This window comes from Mastigoproctus giganteus, chromosome 4 (assembly GCF_048544385.1).
Source record: "Mastigoproctus giganteus isolate SK-2022 chromosome 4, ASM4854438v1, whole genome shotgun sequence".
Classification (NCBI taxonomy): domain Eukaryota; kingdom Metazoa; phylum Arthropoda; class Arachnida; order Uropygi; family Thelyphonidae; genus Mastigoproctus; species Mastigoproctus giganteus.
The window spans coordinates 202,701,653-202,719,835 of NC_143578.1; the positions used below are offsets into that span (position 1 = coordinate 202,701,653).

Below are 18,183 nucleotides of genomic sequence, written 5' to 3' on the forward strand. Positions count from 1 at the left end.
AAGGTCCGTGATTGAGACTCTGCAGATCGGACACAAACCACAGATGGGATTGATGTCTGGGGAATTTGGAGGCCAGGGTCTGGAAGTCTTCCCCATGAACCAGTCTTGAACAATCCGGCTGGTGTGGCATGGCACATTATCCTTCTGAAAGACGGCACTGCCAGAGGGGGAAGACCGTTGCCATGAAAGGGTGTACCTGGTCAGCAATGATGTTTAGGTAGGTAGTGCCCGGCACATGAATGACTGAACTCAGGGTATTCTAGCAGAACATCACCCAAAGCATGACACCGCACCCACTGGCTTGTTTTTGTCCCACAGTGCATCCAGGTACCATCACTTCTCCAGGTAAACGATGCACACATACCTGGCTGTCCAATGGTGCAACAGGAAACATGATTCATCGGATTACCAGATGACCTTCTTCCAATCACTCAAGGTCCTGTTTCGATGCTTGCATGCCCATTGTAGGTGCTGTCACTGGTGAACCATGGTTAGTATGGGCACTCTGAGCAGCCTACAGCCACACAGCCCCCATTTTCAGCAGTGTTCGATGTACTGTGTGTTGTGACACATTACTCCCATCACTCACTAGCATTCCAATTACCAGCGAGTTGCGCCACAGTTGCCACGTACCATCCGGGAGAGCTTTTGCTCACCTCTAGCATCAATGAGCCCTGGTCGTCCAACACCTCTGGCGGTTCGTGGGTTTCCCCTTCTCGGACCACTTTTGGTAGGTACTGACTACGACTACCAGCTGTGCCATTTCGGATATGCTCTGACCCAGTTGTCTGGCCTTTGGCCTTTCTGAAATTTGCTTTAGTCTGCTGCTTTCCCGATCTGAAGAACAAGAGTAACACTGATTAACGGAGCTCAGAGTTTTTTATACCGTGTCTCGACCAGCACCATAGTTGCTTCGATTTGCATAATGATTTGCTGGTAAATGTTTTGGATCATCGGTGTATTATATTCCCAAAATATCTTCATAATTAGGGAACTGAATTTTTTTATATTCATATATTTAATAAACAACTAATTTTTTTTTTTTTTTTTTTTTATCAAATAGGTAGCCTTTATGCCTTATAGGGTGAATGGCCAATATATAATGGAAGGCTTAGCCTCCAGTTTCCTTTTTACATTGGGTGGTTTAGGTTTTGTTGTTCTGGATCACACACATTCTCCAAATACTCCAAAGCTGAACCGTATTCTGCTGATTTGTGTTGGTTTCATCTGTATCTTGGTATCTTTTTTTACCTGCTGGGTCTTCATGAGAATGAAATTACCGTAAGTTAAATTTTTTATTCAACATTGTCAGTAGCTATACAGTGTTTGTAAACCATATACTTCAGCAATAAAACTTAAAATATGGATAGTTTGTTGAGGAAGGAGGAAAAGACTGAATTTTAAAGATATTACTCAATTTAAAAACTTGATAAGGTTTTACTTTGAGAAGGGTTGACAACCATGATATACAGTATAATCTTGATAATTCATAATTTTATTTGAGTCTTGATCACCTTTCTCTTTTATATAAATTTATACTCCATTTAATTCATCACTTTTTTTTAAAATCACGTTTTACAATGTAGTATGATTCACAATGTGAGATTCACTGCTGTATGTTACAGTTGTTCAGTCACAAGCATTCAGGTTTATCTAAATGCCTCTTTTGCTATAATACAAAGCTTCCCTAAGACAACTTTGTATATCACACTTTTATCAGAAGAAAGTAATCCTAGGGCAGCAGATTGCTCATCAAAAAAGAAAAAGTACAAAATTTTCACGACGACAACATGGAAATGGTACTAATAACTTTGTTGGAACAAGCACATTTGTGTAACCTTCCAATTTCTGGCATTCCACTGGCTGCTGTACATCCACACAAGGTGTAGTAAAGTGATTGTAAATTATTTCAGGTATGCTAGATTTTAACATTTTATTTTGGAGCAAGATTATGAAACTCATCTTCATATGTTCACTTCCTTGTGCAAAATACAAATTCTACCAATGAGATGCCTTTCAGGTCTTCCAGCCATGAAATGAAACCATTCTAAGTCAATGGTTTCATTTCATGTAGTGATTATTTATGTTTGTAGTTAGGAATGTTGTTCCAACGATCGCTTACCGATAGAGGAATCTCCTTCCATCCGGCCAAGATTGCTAACATAGAGTTGTTATAATAAGACGTAAATATTGTGATGAGACCCTGATCAGTTGGTTGGATAAGATGTCATATACAACACTGCGGTATGTGTATGTACTTGTGCTAGAAATGTGAAAAAAGTTTGCAGAGAAACTACTCGCAAATATTGGAAGCCATGAATGTTAAATATACATTGTACAAAGTCATTTTGTGAATAATCAATGGTGCACATGTTAAAGGTTTACTGTATTGCAAGTTTTTAGTTAATTTTCTTTTAAAATTTGTTACCCTTGTGTACCTTTAATGTACAATACAGTAGATGGAAAATACTGTATATGGTACATATACTGTCTTCTACGGGAAAGGAGGAAATCTTTCAGTATTGAATGACCAATGTGAGGTAAAAATTTATCTTACAGAAAATGAGTGATAGGCTACTACTCATTTTCTGTGCCAGAAGAAAAATTAGACTGTCTTCTACCATGGTAATAATGTTGTATAATTAAATTGTTTCCTCAGAATTTTCACTCTACATGTGGCATATTTGGCACAGACCACACGTTTCATTCCTTGTGACAGGGAATAAGGAAGTGGGGTGATGTGTGTAGTTTTCAAACTGAAAAAAAAAAAAAAAAAAAGTAGGCATAGTATGTAAACAACTTGAAAATACGCAATGGTCGACCAAATTTACAGTGCAAATTTGGAATAATAAAGGAATAAAAAAGAAAATAATAATAAATATATGCACCAATGAGGCAAAACATTATGACCACCAAAAACATTAATGTGATGTTGTTCCTCCACGTGCAGCCAAAACAGCTCGTACCCAGCGAGGCATGGATGCTACAAGATGTCGAAATGTGTCTTGTGGTATTTGGTACCAACACATAACCAGCAGATCCTTTAACTCCTGTTAATTGTAAATTATTTCAGGTATGCTAGATTTTAACATTTTATTTTTGAGCAGGATTATGAAACTCATCTTCATATGTTCACCACTTCCTTGTGGTGAACATAAGAAGATGAGTTGACATATGAAGATAAGTTTCCATAGGTCCGTGGTTGAGACGCCACAGATCGGAGTTGCTGTTCCAACACAAACCATAGATGCTCGTTGGGTTTTGATGTCTGGGGAATTTGGAGGCCAGGGAGAACCTGGAAGTCTTCCTCATGTTCTGCGAACCAGTCTCGATCAATCCGGGCGGTGTGTCATGGCACATTATCCTGCTAAAAGACAGCACTGCCAGAGGGGAAAGACCGTTGCCACAAAAGGGTGTACCTGGTCAGCAATGATGGTAGATGTCAGAGTGCCCAGCATGCGGAAGACTGGACCCAGGGTATCCCAGCAGAACATCGTCCAAAGCATGACACCGCCATCACCGGCTTGTTTTCGTCCCACGATGCATTCAGGCACCATTACTTCCCCAGGTAAGCGACACGTGTACCTGGTCATCCACATGCCCATTGTAGGCACTGTTGCTGGTGAACTGCATGGGCGGAGCAGCCTGCAGCCCCATTATCAGCAGGGTTCGACACATTACTTCCGTCACCAGCATTCCAATTACCGGCGAGTTGTGCCACAGTTGCCTTTCTGTTGCCACGTACCATCCAGGAGCGCCTTCGCTCACCTCGAGCATCGATGAGCTGTGGTTGTCCAACAACTTGCCAGCAGTTCATGGGTTTCCCCTCCCTGCACCACTTTTGGTAGGTACTAACCATGGCTGACCATGAGCATCCCACCAGCCGTGCCATTTTGGATATGCTCTGACCCAGTCGTCTGGCCATAACAATTTGGCCTTTGTCAAACTTACTTAACTTTCCCATCTGAAGAATAAGAGTAACGCTGATCCAAGGAGCTCGGTATCAGGTGTATTTTCTACTGTGTCTCGACCTGCGCACGCACCGTAGTTCACCTGCGATTGCTTCGATTTGAATAATGATTCACTAGTCAATGTTTTGGCTCATCGGTGTATATATATTTTTATTATTCAGTCATGAAGTTAAGATCCATAGGAGATAATGCCAAAGAGGAAAAATTACAGAAAAAGCTTCTCCAGGAAAGTATTTACATGAAAATACTGTATGTTATTTACATTTAAATACAAAAGTAGTTTGTGAGAAATCTTTGAAGTTTGCAGTTGAATTCACCTTTTGATGCTTGGACAAGGAAGCTGTTGTCTTGTGTCAGCCCCTGGAATATGGTGATACAGTTTTACAAGTTTACAGCAACTCCAAAATGAAACGCTTGCTTAACTGTTGTAGAAGATCCTACAGAGAGAAAGAAATTTAATGATATGTAGTACCAGAAATTTGAGGGGAAACAGATTCCAGAACAGGTATGTTTGTCTTTTAATAAACCCAATCTTTTTTCTGGCTTGATGAACTACCTTTCTGATATGGTTGTCAAATTTCTGATTGCTCAAACAAGCTGAAGATTTCTGAGACCATGATATGGACGGAGGTGCCTGTGGAATGCTTTCGTGAACTAGTGAACTCAATGCCTCACCGTGTGACTGCCCTTATCCGGGCGAAAAGTGAGCCTACTGGGTAGGTATCCCATGATTTCTGTCCACTCAGTGTATGTTGAAGTTAAAGGCAATTTGCCAGTTCCCAAATTTTTAAAATTGTTCTAAACAAACCAAGCAGATTACAAATGTATGCAGAACAGTTAGAAGGTCATATTAAACATAAAATAAATCTTAACACAACCACTCCCAAAGTATTCTCCTTCAGCAGTAATGCATTTCTGCTACTGTTGGTAACAGTTCTGAACATGATATTGAGGGAAAAAATATTGGATTTTAATATTTCTGGGTATATCTTTATTGATAATTCTAAAACTCCAAACTGTTTTCACTTCTTACATATACAGTGGCAGGCAAAAAAAAACTGCGTCACTTGTGAATTTTGCAAATAATGTTTTTTGCATTGTATTGTGGGTTGCAGAAATGTTCAAAATGCATTTGTTAGATGGGATATATATCTCTTTGAATGAAATCCAATAAAAAGACTCCACCTGATATACCTAATTGCTATAAATATCTTCCAAAGGGTAAAATGCATAATTAATGGAAATATGAGAAATCGTGCAAATGGCAATCACGACAACCAAACATTTTATTGCATTTACCTCTGCAAACTGAAATGACAAGTTAATGTAATAATACTATAAATCAGCAAAATAAGTCCTCAATATTTTGTAGTTCTTCCTCAAGCTGCAATTACAGCCTTGCAATGACCTGGCATAGTTAATCAACTTTTGGATATACCATTGCCCAATTTCATGGTACCACACCCTTACAATGCTCTCTTGCAGCTGAATTTGTTGTCTTTGAGCAATTTTAGATGACATTATGTACCAGCAATTTTCAATAGGGTTCAAATCTGACTGTTGCTGGGCCAGTCCAACACTAATGCCAGCATTTCTGAGGTATGACTACACCTTAAGGGAGAAAAATCAGGGAAAACATTGGTGTATGTTTTAAGCCTTATGAGACAAGAAGACAAATTCATCATTAAATTTAAATAGCATAAAACTTACTAATTTTGCTGTGTGTTAAGTCAGGATGGTGTGCCTCCGATTTTCGTCTTCTGACATATTGCTTCCCATCCAGGTTAAATTTTGATTCTTCAGAAAAGATGACTATGTTCCATTGCTCTTTTGTCCATGAAACATGCGTTTTAGCCAAAGCAAGTCACTTCTTCCTCGTTTGTTGGGTCAACAAAAGCTTCTTGGGCCAATAGGCATGCACTGACATTCTAAAAGCAGTCTTTAGATAGTTTGTGCACTTGTTTCAAGTGCACAAACTATCCAAAAGGTTTCACGCTTAATTTCAGTACCCTGGATAGCAACCTATTTTATCAGCGATAGCGCATGTAGAAAGCCCTTCTTGGGTCAGAGCAACAGCTACACTTTTTTTTCTTGGTGTCAACTGAACATATGGAGCCATGCTTACACCTCTGCAAAACAGGATACTAATGAGTGTGTATACCCTTCCAATGCTGTATTTATAGAAATGGCTGATGCAATACCTTTGCTTTGTGACAAACAAAATGACTGTAATTAAACAATATCTTATACGTTTCACTACAAATGTTACTTTTTTTTTAAGGTGATGCAGTTTTTTTTTCTGCCACTGTAGTTTTTTTTTTTTTTTTACAAACAGAATTGTTTTCTTAGGTACACCATCTATACTACTTATTTTGTGATAGACACGTTTAAAGATGTTGAGACATGCAAGTCAGTTATATAATGCCACAAAATATTTTTCCACAATGTCTGCTATTTTCAGGTGCAGTAATGCTAACTAGTATTTGCTTCTCATGTGATTTTCATATTCTGTCTTTGGCAATCCATGGTTTTGTGCACAAAACAAAATGAGAACCCTCCAGATCATATTAATGATTGCTGCTTTTTTCTGTAAATATAACAGGTTACGATGCAAAGAACAAGCAGAGCATTTTGTACCACATGGACCTGAACTATCTGTACCATCTCCACCGGTTGTTCTTGAACATGTCCCAAATCTGACAAACTGTTGTAACAAAGAAATTTATAGCTCTGGACTGCAGCTGTTTAAATTTATCTGAAGGGGCTATGGTAAAACTGAAATACAAGAATCTGCTGGCCCCCGGAATAATCTTTTCATGGACTAGACACTAAGGGTAAAAACTGGTTCTCATTTTTCCAAATAATCAGAAAAATGGGGAAAGGGTTCAATGATATCTTGTATCAACATTCCTGCAGTTACAAACTGGTTTGGAATTTTCTACCAATCAACAAAATGGAGGCTATTTATTGACTCATGGAAGCAGAGCTTTAAATGAGTTCTTCATAATGGGAAAGTATGAATCCATTCCTGTTTTCCATTTTGCACACTTAAAAGAAAACTACAACAATATTAACCTTCATTTTGAAAAAAATTCGTCTGCTACTTGGCCAACAACAATGCCTGATTACACAACAATGCCTTGCTTTCTAGACAAGTGGGACAGTCAAGCAAGAGATGAATATTGGGAAAGGAAAGTGTTGCCTCCAGACAATATCTGACACCAGGTTCAAAGAACATTAAAGACAAGTCACTAGCAGATCAATACAAGGTACTCTCCTGTTACTTACTTTGCATATAAAGCTAGGTTTAAATGGTTTTTCCAAGCCCTGAATAAAGAAGGAAATTGTTTCAAGTATGGTTACACCCAATTCATCATTTGGGGAAAAACAGCACGAATTTTTGTTGGATCTCAAATCTGCTCCTAGACTCCATATTTGAAGAATCTGATATGTTCATATTTCTTTTATTTGTAAAAAAATTCTGTGATAATGCAAATTAAGTAATGTTTAAAAATTAGTTAATTTCTTGGCAGCAGTAAAACAGCATTGTTTAGTGAGTTCGTGTTGCATAAGAAAGGTGCATGGTGTGTTGTCAGCAACATGTTCCAGTCTTTTGCTGAATTGCTTCTCACAGCAGCACCTTGAGAAATTAATTTATAGTGCACAATTAGTCTACATAAGCATCAGTTGTTCCTAGAGCTGATTATAATCAGGTTGCTGCAAATTTTCATCCTGCATTGATCACAGGTAAACATAAAAGGCACTTAATGCTGAGCAACCAGACATGTTCAAATCATCACATAGGATTCCACGACAGTTTCCCTGTGAAATGTTTAAAGCTTCTGCATGTTTATCAACAGTCAGACAGCAGTTCCATTGCACAAGTTGTCTTTCTGTTTATTGTTTTCATGAGTACAATTAAGGTCTTTCAGCAGTCATTATCTGCTTCCCTCTTTGAGTCTACAATGCTGTTGAAATATGGTGCCATGGGACAGAATCTTACTGAAACTTGATGTGTTATTTCACTATTGCTTTGACACTGTTCCACACATAAGATTACTGCAAATTGAAGGTAGTGTGGCATTAGGGGCAAATTATTGCTATGGATAAAGAGATGGTTGATTGGTAGAAGAACAGAGGTGGTTATGAATGGGCACTGCTCTTCTTAGACTAACTTGAACTCTGAAGGACTACACTAATGTTATTAGTGTTGTCCTTCAGAGTTCAGTGCTGTGCCACTTAAATATGTAAATGAATATTTATCACAATACTGATGAAGGCATATCAAGCTTTATTGTCTAAGTTGCAGGGTGGTTAATAACAGGAATTAAGGCATACTATTTCAGCAAGACTTAGATAAATTAAGTAGCTAGGCTGAGAAGTGGCAATTGAAGTTTAACCTTGATAAATTCAACATACTGCATATGGACAGCATTTGACCCAGAATCACACACAAGGTCATGAAGAATAAAAGAGACCTGGGGTAAATCGTTGTTCATTCCTGTTGTCAATGATATATAGGAACTTTGCCAGCAGGGATGACAAAGAGAAAGCTGCTTTGTCAAGAACAGCAAGGGGTGCTTTTTTTTTTTTTTTTACACAAAATAATTTGGTTCTGCAAATTGTGATTATGGTATTAGTAGTTGCAAATGATGCAAGCTTATCATCAGCAGCAGAAAAAAACCGCCGCCACCTTCCCACATCACTTCTTTTTTACTTAAACTTAGTTTTACTTCTTCAAGAATTTACGACCCCTCGTGCATAGTCTGAACACAAGGAAAGATGCCATCAGCACCGAGCTTACTTGATCCATTCAAAGCCTTAAACACCTTGACCAGATCAATCACATCACTAGTGCCTAGTCTTCAGATGCTACAGTCTGCAGAACTAATATCCTTCTTGGTAAGAGCACCCTTTTATTCCTGTTGCCAATCTCATTGCTCTTCTTTGTACCCATTCAGCAGATCCATATCCTTCCTAAAATGAGGCCCCAGCCCTGTATGCAGTACTCAAGGTGCAGCGTAACCATTGCCTTATAAAATGGAATGATCAATTCCTCATCCCTGTTAGCAAATTCCAGAATATCAATGACAAAAACTCCATGAGCTGTCCTGGCAGCCAGACTGCACAATCACTCCCCCCCCCCCCATCTTTTTCATTTTCCACTACCCTGAGTGTAGTACCACATAGTTGATATGGATAGGTATTATGTTATATGGTTAGGTAATATGGGATTACTGCTACCTATCAAAATTATTTATTTATTTATTATTATTATTTTTTTTTGCACCAGTTTCTTTGCGACTGTGTCATAGTATCCAATCTAATTGGTCAGACAAGATTGCTCCTTAAAATCCATGTTATAACCAGTATAATTATATGCCTATCTAGAAGGTTCTGCATTACTTTTTTTAACTAGACTATTTTCCCTGGAAAATAATAGTTTACAGGTCTGTAATTATTTATGTCACCTTTCGATCCTCTTTTGTGAATTGGAGAGACATTTACTCCACAGCAACTGTCCTGAATCCAATGATGCTCTCATAATTATGCTTAATAATTAGGGCTTTCTTACCTCCTTTGCTTAATATAATTGGATAGATCTCATCCACCCTTGGGTACCTTTTTTATATTAGCTTCAACAATTTCTCCATTATCACAAAATCATTTAGCTCCTTGTTAAGAGCTTGATAAACTTCTGGCATCCCCCCCCCCCCCTTCTTAAAGAATTCCTCATGTGTGAATACAAAATAACTATTCAGTTTGTCAGCTACTTGAATAGGATCATCAACAGTTAAACCATTGACAATCAAGTGGGACCAGTGTGATCCATTTCCATCCTTTTGGTTTTTACATAACTAAAGAAGTCTTTGTTATATTTCTTTGTATCCTTTGTTAAAGACTTCTCATAATCTGCCTTTGATTGCCTGTGGTTTATGACATAATTGCAGACTAGTTTATATGCATTTTTTTTTCTCTGCCACCAGTCTCATTAGTTCATTTGACATTTATTGAAGTCTTAAATGGTATTTCTTAGTTGATATGAAAAGCTTGTTTGTTTGTTTTAGTAAGTTGTTGGGGCATCGGCTTCTGTGGCCATAATGCACCTCCCAAGGTTTTTGCAGTACTGTAATCCAAGCCCAAGGCAGGATTCGAACCCACGACCTTTGGGTTGCCAGGCAGGCACTTTACCCACCTGGCTAGCCCAGTCGGCTGATATGAAAAGCATAGTAGCTTCTACAATTACTTTGCTCAATGTTTTGCTGTTGGTATCATCCTGAATTGATCCTACTGTACAGAATTTAAAAACTATGAAAGACTACTGTAATCATCTTTATAAAAGCAAAAGTCCTTCCTTTCACCCTTCATGGTAGTTGCATCTTTAAGTAAATTGCACATCAGTACACTGATCACTGTCACCTAGTGGTATGTTTTATTTGCTGATTCTTTCTGCAACCAGGATTTGCTGCTGTAGAAAACCCCTGGTAATGTGGGAGTTGACCAGCCACAATCTCCAGTGAATATCTGGAAAGCTGAAATTCCCAATTATAACACATTGATTTACTGGACCACTATTTTTCTACATAGTTATTTGTCACACTCATTTGAATCATTAAGAATCAAAACAAGCTCTTATTTTTGTTCTCACTGGACTTGTCACACTAAACTGCCCACCTACATTAACTGCATGCAATGTCTTAAATTTTATATGCTTCTTAACTAGGAGCATCCTTCCTGTACACAGTGTAGTTCCCATATTCACATTCTGCACCCCTTATTGTCTGAATGATGCCACGTGTCCACATTCAGTAACCAAACCAGTACTTCAAAGTTGTTTACTAGGCATTCTTACTCTCTTGACAAGATATATAATGAAATAAAAGGATGGCTGCACATTTGCTTTCAGCCAGGGAGTAAATAATAGTTTGAATAAATTTAAGATATGAACAGATGAGGTTTTTTTTTGCTGATGCCATAAAAGCTTGCTTCCTTGCATCATTTGCTATTCCTACTACTTAATAATAAAAATATACTAAATACAGTGGAATCTCTTTAATATAAAGTTCAAGGGACCTAAATTTTCACATTTTGTAATAACGAGGTCCCCCAAAAGTTAAAATTTTACCTTTTTTTTTTGGTACATACTGTATATCTAAGAATAATAATATCAAAAATAAAATAAAAACAAAAGCCTTGTGCAACAATACAGTAATAGGAAGAACACATTTTTTAAAGATTTTATTTTTAAGATAAACTAAGAAAAAAGCAATATTAAAGGAAATGAAAATATTCTACAGTACATATTTTGATATATACAATATTTTAGTATCACAGTAAAAAGAATTACAATCTTAATATAAAAGGAGACATACAAACCATTACCTTTTTAATAAATTAATCTAATTTAAAGAAAGAATCCAATGTTGTTTGCACAGTTTTTGTCCTATATGCATTTTTAACTACAGCACAGATGTTATCAAATGCAGTAGTTGTTTCTTTATCAACATTACTGCAGGCCAACATATTCTTTATTATGTTCAATGCATTTTGGGCATCTTTTTAGATGGCAGTGTGCACGCTTCTTAACTTTCGCTGGTAACAAAAACATCATCGTTTTGTTTGGTACCCAGCAGCTCTTCTGGTGTTGCAGTAGTAGCAACTTCATCATCCACCAACAAAATCCATATGCTCCTTCAAATTCTTCCATTCCTCGCTGTTACTATCATATTCATCTGCTGGACCATGTTTTTCGATGATATTCTCTCCAATGCCACTCTTTCTGAAGCAATTGATTATTACACTTGATGTAATACTTTCCCAAGCAATAACAAGATTACAGATAGCATCCAAGACATTCCAATTTGGCTGGAAATTGTTCCCTCCTACATCGCGGATCAAGTACCTTATCAGGCGAGCTCTATATGCTCCCTTGATACAGTGGTTACATTAAACTGGTGGTATTGGGGGGTAAAAACAACAGCCATATATTTGTCAACTTAAGTGTCTCGGCAGGATGTGCTATACAGCAGTCTAGAATCATCAAAATGTTCCTTTTGACCACAAGCCAAGCACTTCTGTTGTCCTCATAATCACAGGGAAGTTGGTTAACTGCTTTAAAACATCTTGGCTTGGAAAACTTGCCAATCACAAGTGGGCATAGTTTTGTACTGCCATTTGAATTGCAGCATAACAGAACAGTGAGTCTTTGTTTACTTAATTTTCCACCATGACGACTCTCTTCAAATAGCAAATGTTTTGTTTGGCAGCAAATTATAAAATAAACCTGTCTCGTAAGATTAAAAATATCCTTTGCCTCATTTTTCAAGGATGTACAGAACACAACCAGTCTAGCCTTTTCTTTGTTGACTAATCCAGACTCACCGGAAACATTTCGTGAAACCAAGTTATTCCTGTTTTTAAATCTTTGGAGCCAGCCACTGCTGCATTTGAAGTCACTAATCTCATGTTGCTGAGCTAGATAATTTGCGTTTTCTTGCAAAATTGGACCTGATATTGGCAAATTAGATGCACGCATTCGTTGGTACCACTCTAAAAAATTTTGTTTCAGGTTCCTTGTATTTTGCACCACGAATTCGTTTTTAAAGAGATGTATTCCTTTGCAATGTCCGTTTTGCAAGAAAACGCACATTCCCATGGATAGCGGGGGAAGTGCATGTAAACAACTTAGAAAAACCTTTTATTCTTTTGTTAATTTAACAACTCATCCTTCAGAAAGATGCTTTTCAGAGTGTACTTGATGTTCTAGCTACCATAAACTACACCTAATTCTGTTTTTGCACGAACTTTTTTTACACGAATTTGATTTAACACGATTTCTATGAATTTTTTTTTGCCTAAATTCAAAGAAATTTTTTTTTTATTTGTGGCATATTAGTATCATTTCTATATTACACGCACCAATAGATTAGTGTGATTATTAGCTACTTATTAGTGTGATAGATTAGCTAGTATGTGCGTTTTGAAACACATTGGTGTACGTCTAGGTATCTATGAATCATCGTTTTTATTGAATTTGGTGCATTGTATCTTCGGAAGACATTTAGTAGTAAGCTCTATTTCAAAGTGAAAGAATCTGTAGTGAAAGTTGTGCACATATAAATTTATTAATTTTGCCGATAGTCAATAAATTGTAAGTTTACAAATTTTTCATACCTTTTTTTATTAATTATACCTGAGATATTTTTCGGTAGCCCTTATATAATGTCCAGTGATTCGCCTATTACCAAAATGAAAAGGAAAGCGATTTCTTTGGAACTTAAAATTCAAATTTTAGATCGTCTTGCAACTGGACAAGGGGTTACGTCTGTAGGAAAGCATTTTGGTGTACATGAAGCTGCAATTAGGAAGTCGGTGTGTTCTGGAACAAAAGTAAGTGTTAATTCATCATCATATACAAGAGATATTGTCAAGGAAAAAGGCTCTGGTAATATGGATAGACGATCAGTCACAAAAAAGAGTACCAGTAGATGGAAATGCCATCAAGCAAACAGCACTAAGAATTTACAGACAGATTAAAGAAAAGGAGCCAAGCACTTCATCTCAGTTAAAGAGAAAGTATGAATTTTCTGCGAGTACAGGTTGGATGACAGGGTTTCTTAAAAGGAATGCTCTTCATAATATAAAAATTAAAGGTGAAACTGCATCTGCAGATGAATCGGCTGCTAAAGTATTCCCACAGGAAGATGGAGGATACACTCCTGATCAAGTGTGGAATGCAGATGAAACTGGTTTCTCCTGGAAACAAATGCCGAACAGAACGTATGTAGCCACATCGCAGAAAACTGCTGGTGGTTTTAAGGTAGCTAAGGATCGTGTGACCTTGTTATTTTCCTCCAACGCTTCAGGAGATCGTATGTTGAAACCACTGATGGTAAATAGAGCCCTAAACCCACGTTCAATAAAAGGTATAGATATCAATAAATTGCCTGTTCACTGGATGGCACACAAGAAGGCCTGGGTGACCACTGCTATCTTTACAGAATGGTTCAACAAATGTTTCGTCCCAGAAGTCAGACGTTATATAAATTTGAAAGGTCTCGAATTTAAAGTTCTTCTGATTCTTGACAATGCACCCGGCCATCCTGTCTTGGAACACCCAAACGTACAAATTTTATTTCTGCCACCTAATACTACATCTTTGATACAACCGCTAGACCAAGGTATAATTGCGATAATTAAAACATACTACGTAAAACGAACATTCCAACACATTTTGGACAAACTGAATGATGAAACACTAACAGTCATTGATGTATGGAAGAAATTCTCAATTATGGATTGTATCAATCAAGTTGGATTAGCGTTAACTGAATTAAAACCAGCAACTTTAAATGCGTGTTGGAAAGCGGTTTGGCCACAATGTGTAAAAAGCAAAGATCCCATCATCCCTAATACGACCGAATTTCCCAACATCATTACAATGGCACACAAAATTGGTGGAGAAGGATTCGATGATCTGTCGTTTGAAGATATTGATGAATTGTTAACCGACAAAGCCCTAAGCAAAGATGAAATATTAGAGGTTGTCCTTGGTACTCCTTATCCCACAGAACGTAGTGATAATGAAGAAAATGATCCTGTTCTAAATGCAGATTTAATAAAAGGTCTGGAACTGGCCAGAAAATTAGGTAATCATTTTGTCAAACATGACCCTAATGAGGAACGCGCTGGGAAGTTTCAACGTGAACTGAAGTTGTTGACAGCCTCTTACAGAGAATTATATAACGGCATAACCAAAACACGAACACAACGATTAATAACTGAATTCGTTCGTAAAAACCGGTGAAACATCAGCACCAGAGGAGACTCGTGCTGATTTTGCTGAAGAGATCACAGAAAGAATTTCATTAATAAAGGAAGAAGACGATGTCCACAACATTTCTAGTGATGGCAGTGATATTCCAGTCATACGCAAACGTATGCGCCGTTTATTATCAGAAAGTGAAAATGAATAAAATCTTGTTATGTGTACAACAGATTTTTTTTGTTCATGAAGAATTTTTTTCATTTCATATGCATACAAATTTACTTTAATACATTTTCATTACATATTATTACATGTGTATTTTGTTGAAATAAAATAAGCTTAAAACGAATATTTTTATGTGTTTTTTTAAAATTATTTTTACTGATTTTTTAGATCCGGAACCAATCTTCTTTTCTTCCATAAATACAATGTCTTTTTTTACACGAATTTTTTTTGCACGTATTTCTCAGGAACGTATCTATCGTGTAAAAACAGAATTAGGTGTACTTTTGTTTACACAAAATTAATTTCTAACAAGTCAGTGCATCCTTTGGGAAGCAGGGAGCCGGGGGCAATAATTGGAACGCTCTGCCAAAATTTGTATTAAATATACAAAATGATATTTATTTCTTATGGGCTGAAAAAGAACTCTGTAATACATATTAAGCAAATTTTGTAATAAATGAATATATTTACATAGAAAAGCCTATCCTTTCACAGGGGAATGGTATATGCTTCATATAAACGAGTACTTTATATAAACCGAGTTTGTATTAACGAGATTTTACTGTAATCAGCAAACTTCTACGTATAGATGATATGGATTGACCCTACTATATTTTATTTTTGTATCACCCATAGTGGGATAGTAGTAACATGTGATGCAAGAAAGCAAGTGTATGAGCTTATGCAGCATCAGCTAAAAAACAATCACACCATTCCCTCCAAATGCCTGTCCAGTTCCTCCTTAAATTTATTTAACCTATCAACTTCCACGACAGATAGAAGTTTGTTCCAGAAATTAACCACCCGCTGGCTAAAGGCAAATTTCCGCACATCTATTCTACATCTGTCTTTTCTTAATTTGAAAAAGTGGAAGGATCCCATCAGAATTCAGCGTGCCTAGTCTCCAGCCACTGCAATTTGCAGAACTTAAGCCTCTCTTAGAGGATCCCTTCATTCCCCTCACCAATCTTGTTGCCCTTCTCTGTACACGCTCAAGCAAATTGACATCCTGTACGCAGTACTCAAGGCATGGCCTGACCATTGCCTTATACAGAGGGACAATCACCTCCTTTTCCCTACTAGCAAAATTCCTATATATCATTGACAAAACCCCATGACCTGCCCTGGCAGCATTGCTCAGAAAACTTCATATCTGACTGTACAATTACTCCCAGGTCTTTTTCATTTTCTACCACCTTAAGTGTAGTACACACAGTTGGTACTTTTCTCTCGGGTTACTTCTACCTATATGCAGTACTTTGCATTTGTCAAGGTTAAACTTCAGTTGCCACTTCTTAGCCCATCTGCCCAAATTATCTAGATCCTGTTGCAGTAGCACACTGCCATTATTGTCATTAACAACCCTGCCAACCTTTGTATCATCTGCAAACTTCGACACTAAGACTGATATACCTTCATCAATATCATTGATAAATATACAAAACAATACCGAACCCTGTGGGACTCCACTAATAACATTAGTCCATGAAGAGCAGCAGCCATTGATTAGCACTGTCTTCTCCCACTCAACCATCCTTTTATCCATTGTAGCAACTTACCCTTAATACCATTCTGCTCCAATTTGTACAATAGTCTTCCATGCGCAACAGTGTCAAAAGCTTTCCTGAAATCCAAATATATGATATCAAAATTATTTTTTGCATCCAGTTCCTTTGTAACCACATCATAATAACTAATCAAATTTGTCAGACAAGACTTTCCCTTAACAAACCCATGCTGTGTCTGAATTATTGCTGCAGTCTTGTCTAGATGATCCTGCAATGCATCTTTATCCAATGACTCCATTATTTTACCCAGAACATCAGTTAAACTAACTGGTCTGTAATTACTCGTTACAATGGATCTTCAAGCATACATAAATTATTACATCACTGCCATTCTTAATTTTGATTCATATGAATTTCCAGGTTGTATGGGATAACATTATTTAAGAAAATAAAGAGACATGCAGCCAGTTAGCCATAAAATATTCTATATTCAAGAATACTGATTTTGTTTTTTTTCCCATGCAGATGAATTTTGCATTGCAAATTTTGTAATCATGTGTGTGTATGTATATATATATAATTTTTTTTCTCTTACAGTGGCTATCTGCAGTGAAGATGAGATGTTCTAAACTTGGAAAACTACTTATGTGGTTATGCTTCCTTTTTTTACACATTTTCAAATAAAATGGAATACTCCCTACATTCCTGGTCTTATTGTGTAAATGCAAGGAAAAACTTAATAGTAAGCTCTGGTAACAAGCTAATGTATGCAGCATCACATTTGCAAAATTAGTAATAATTCATGATTTATAACAAAAAAAGCAACAATTTTTATGCTCAACTGAGATCATTTCATTTCTGCGCATCTGTTTTACTGTCCATTCATTCCTCTAATCATGGCAGAAAACATATCCAGTGCTTCTGTTACAACTTAATGCTGTATGAAAAAAGAAATAATTGACAGATTTTTATTCAACCAATTTTAGCGAAATTTGGGAATGGGATGCCTCAAATCTTTCTAAGAGCCAAATCCACGATGAAGCCAACAGGCACTTTACAAGTATGCTAACATGTTTATAAATGGATCAAGTCACTTTCACAGGATTGCATAATACAGATTAAAAAAAAAAAAAAAGAAAAAAGAAATAATAGCATAGACATAGTATTACATCCGCAGTGATATCATCATGAAGTGGCTGAAGGTACTTGACATTTCTAATTTAATCAAATCCATTGACCACTTTCCAGCACAGGGAAGTGGACCTGCTGTGAAACAGTGTGTAATACTCTTGATTACTGAAAAAGAAACATGAACACAAGTGCACTGTGAGCAGTCTTGGTAATGCCACAATTTCAAAATGACCACCTTTATTTTACTTGGCCTGATTTTTAGGAATAACCAGAGGACTAGTTTCTTTTGTCCCATTCTGAACATTACTGAGGTGAAAAGTGTTATACATTGAAACAGAGATCTGTATACATGAGTAATTGAGATGTATAAAAAATTTGACATTTATGCCACAATTAGTGTCACAAACTGCAAAGAAGTATACTTGTTTGCAGCATACTCAAAGCACTATACACTGAATGGATACTTAGGTACACTTACCCTTTTCAAGAAATGGAGTTCTTGTTTGTCCCATGTAATATAAAGCAGGTGGGAAGCCACAGGGATGCTGTATATGGACAAGAACATGGCATGGTTATTGGT

General features: G+C 36.9%; 2 protein-coding genes across 2 annotated transcripts in view; one reads left to right on the forward strand and one right to left on the reverse strand.

Annotated features, from left to right (window-relative positions):
- Positions 1–17,174, forward strand: part of LOC150087332 (oligosaccharyltransferase complex subunit ostc-B-like) — a 54,609-nt gene extending 37,435 nt beyond the window's left edge. Inside the window, exons 3-4 of the mRNA XM_090371140.1 lie at positions 1,064–1,281; positions 17,070–17,174. Coding sequence (XP_090227266.1) covers positions 1,064–1,281; positions 17,070–17,085 — 234 coding nt within the window. The 3' untranslated portion in view covers positions 17,086–17,174. The remainder of the gene's footprint in view (positions 1–1,063; positions 1,282–17,069) is intronic.
- The window catches only part of Atac1 (Ada2a-containing complex component 1), a 91,974-nt gene continuing 77,887 nt past the window's right edge, over positions 4,097–18,183 (reverse strand). Inside the window, exon 10 of the mRNA XM_090371139.1 lies at positions 4,097–4,408. The gene's annotated coding sequence lies outside the window, so the exon portion shown is untranslated. The remainder of the gene's footprint in view (positions 4,409–18,183) is intronic.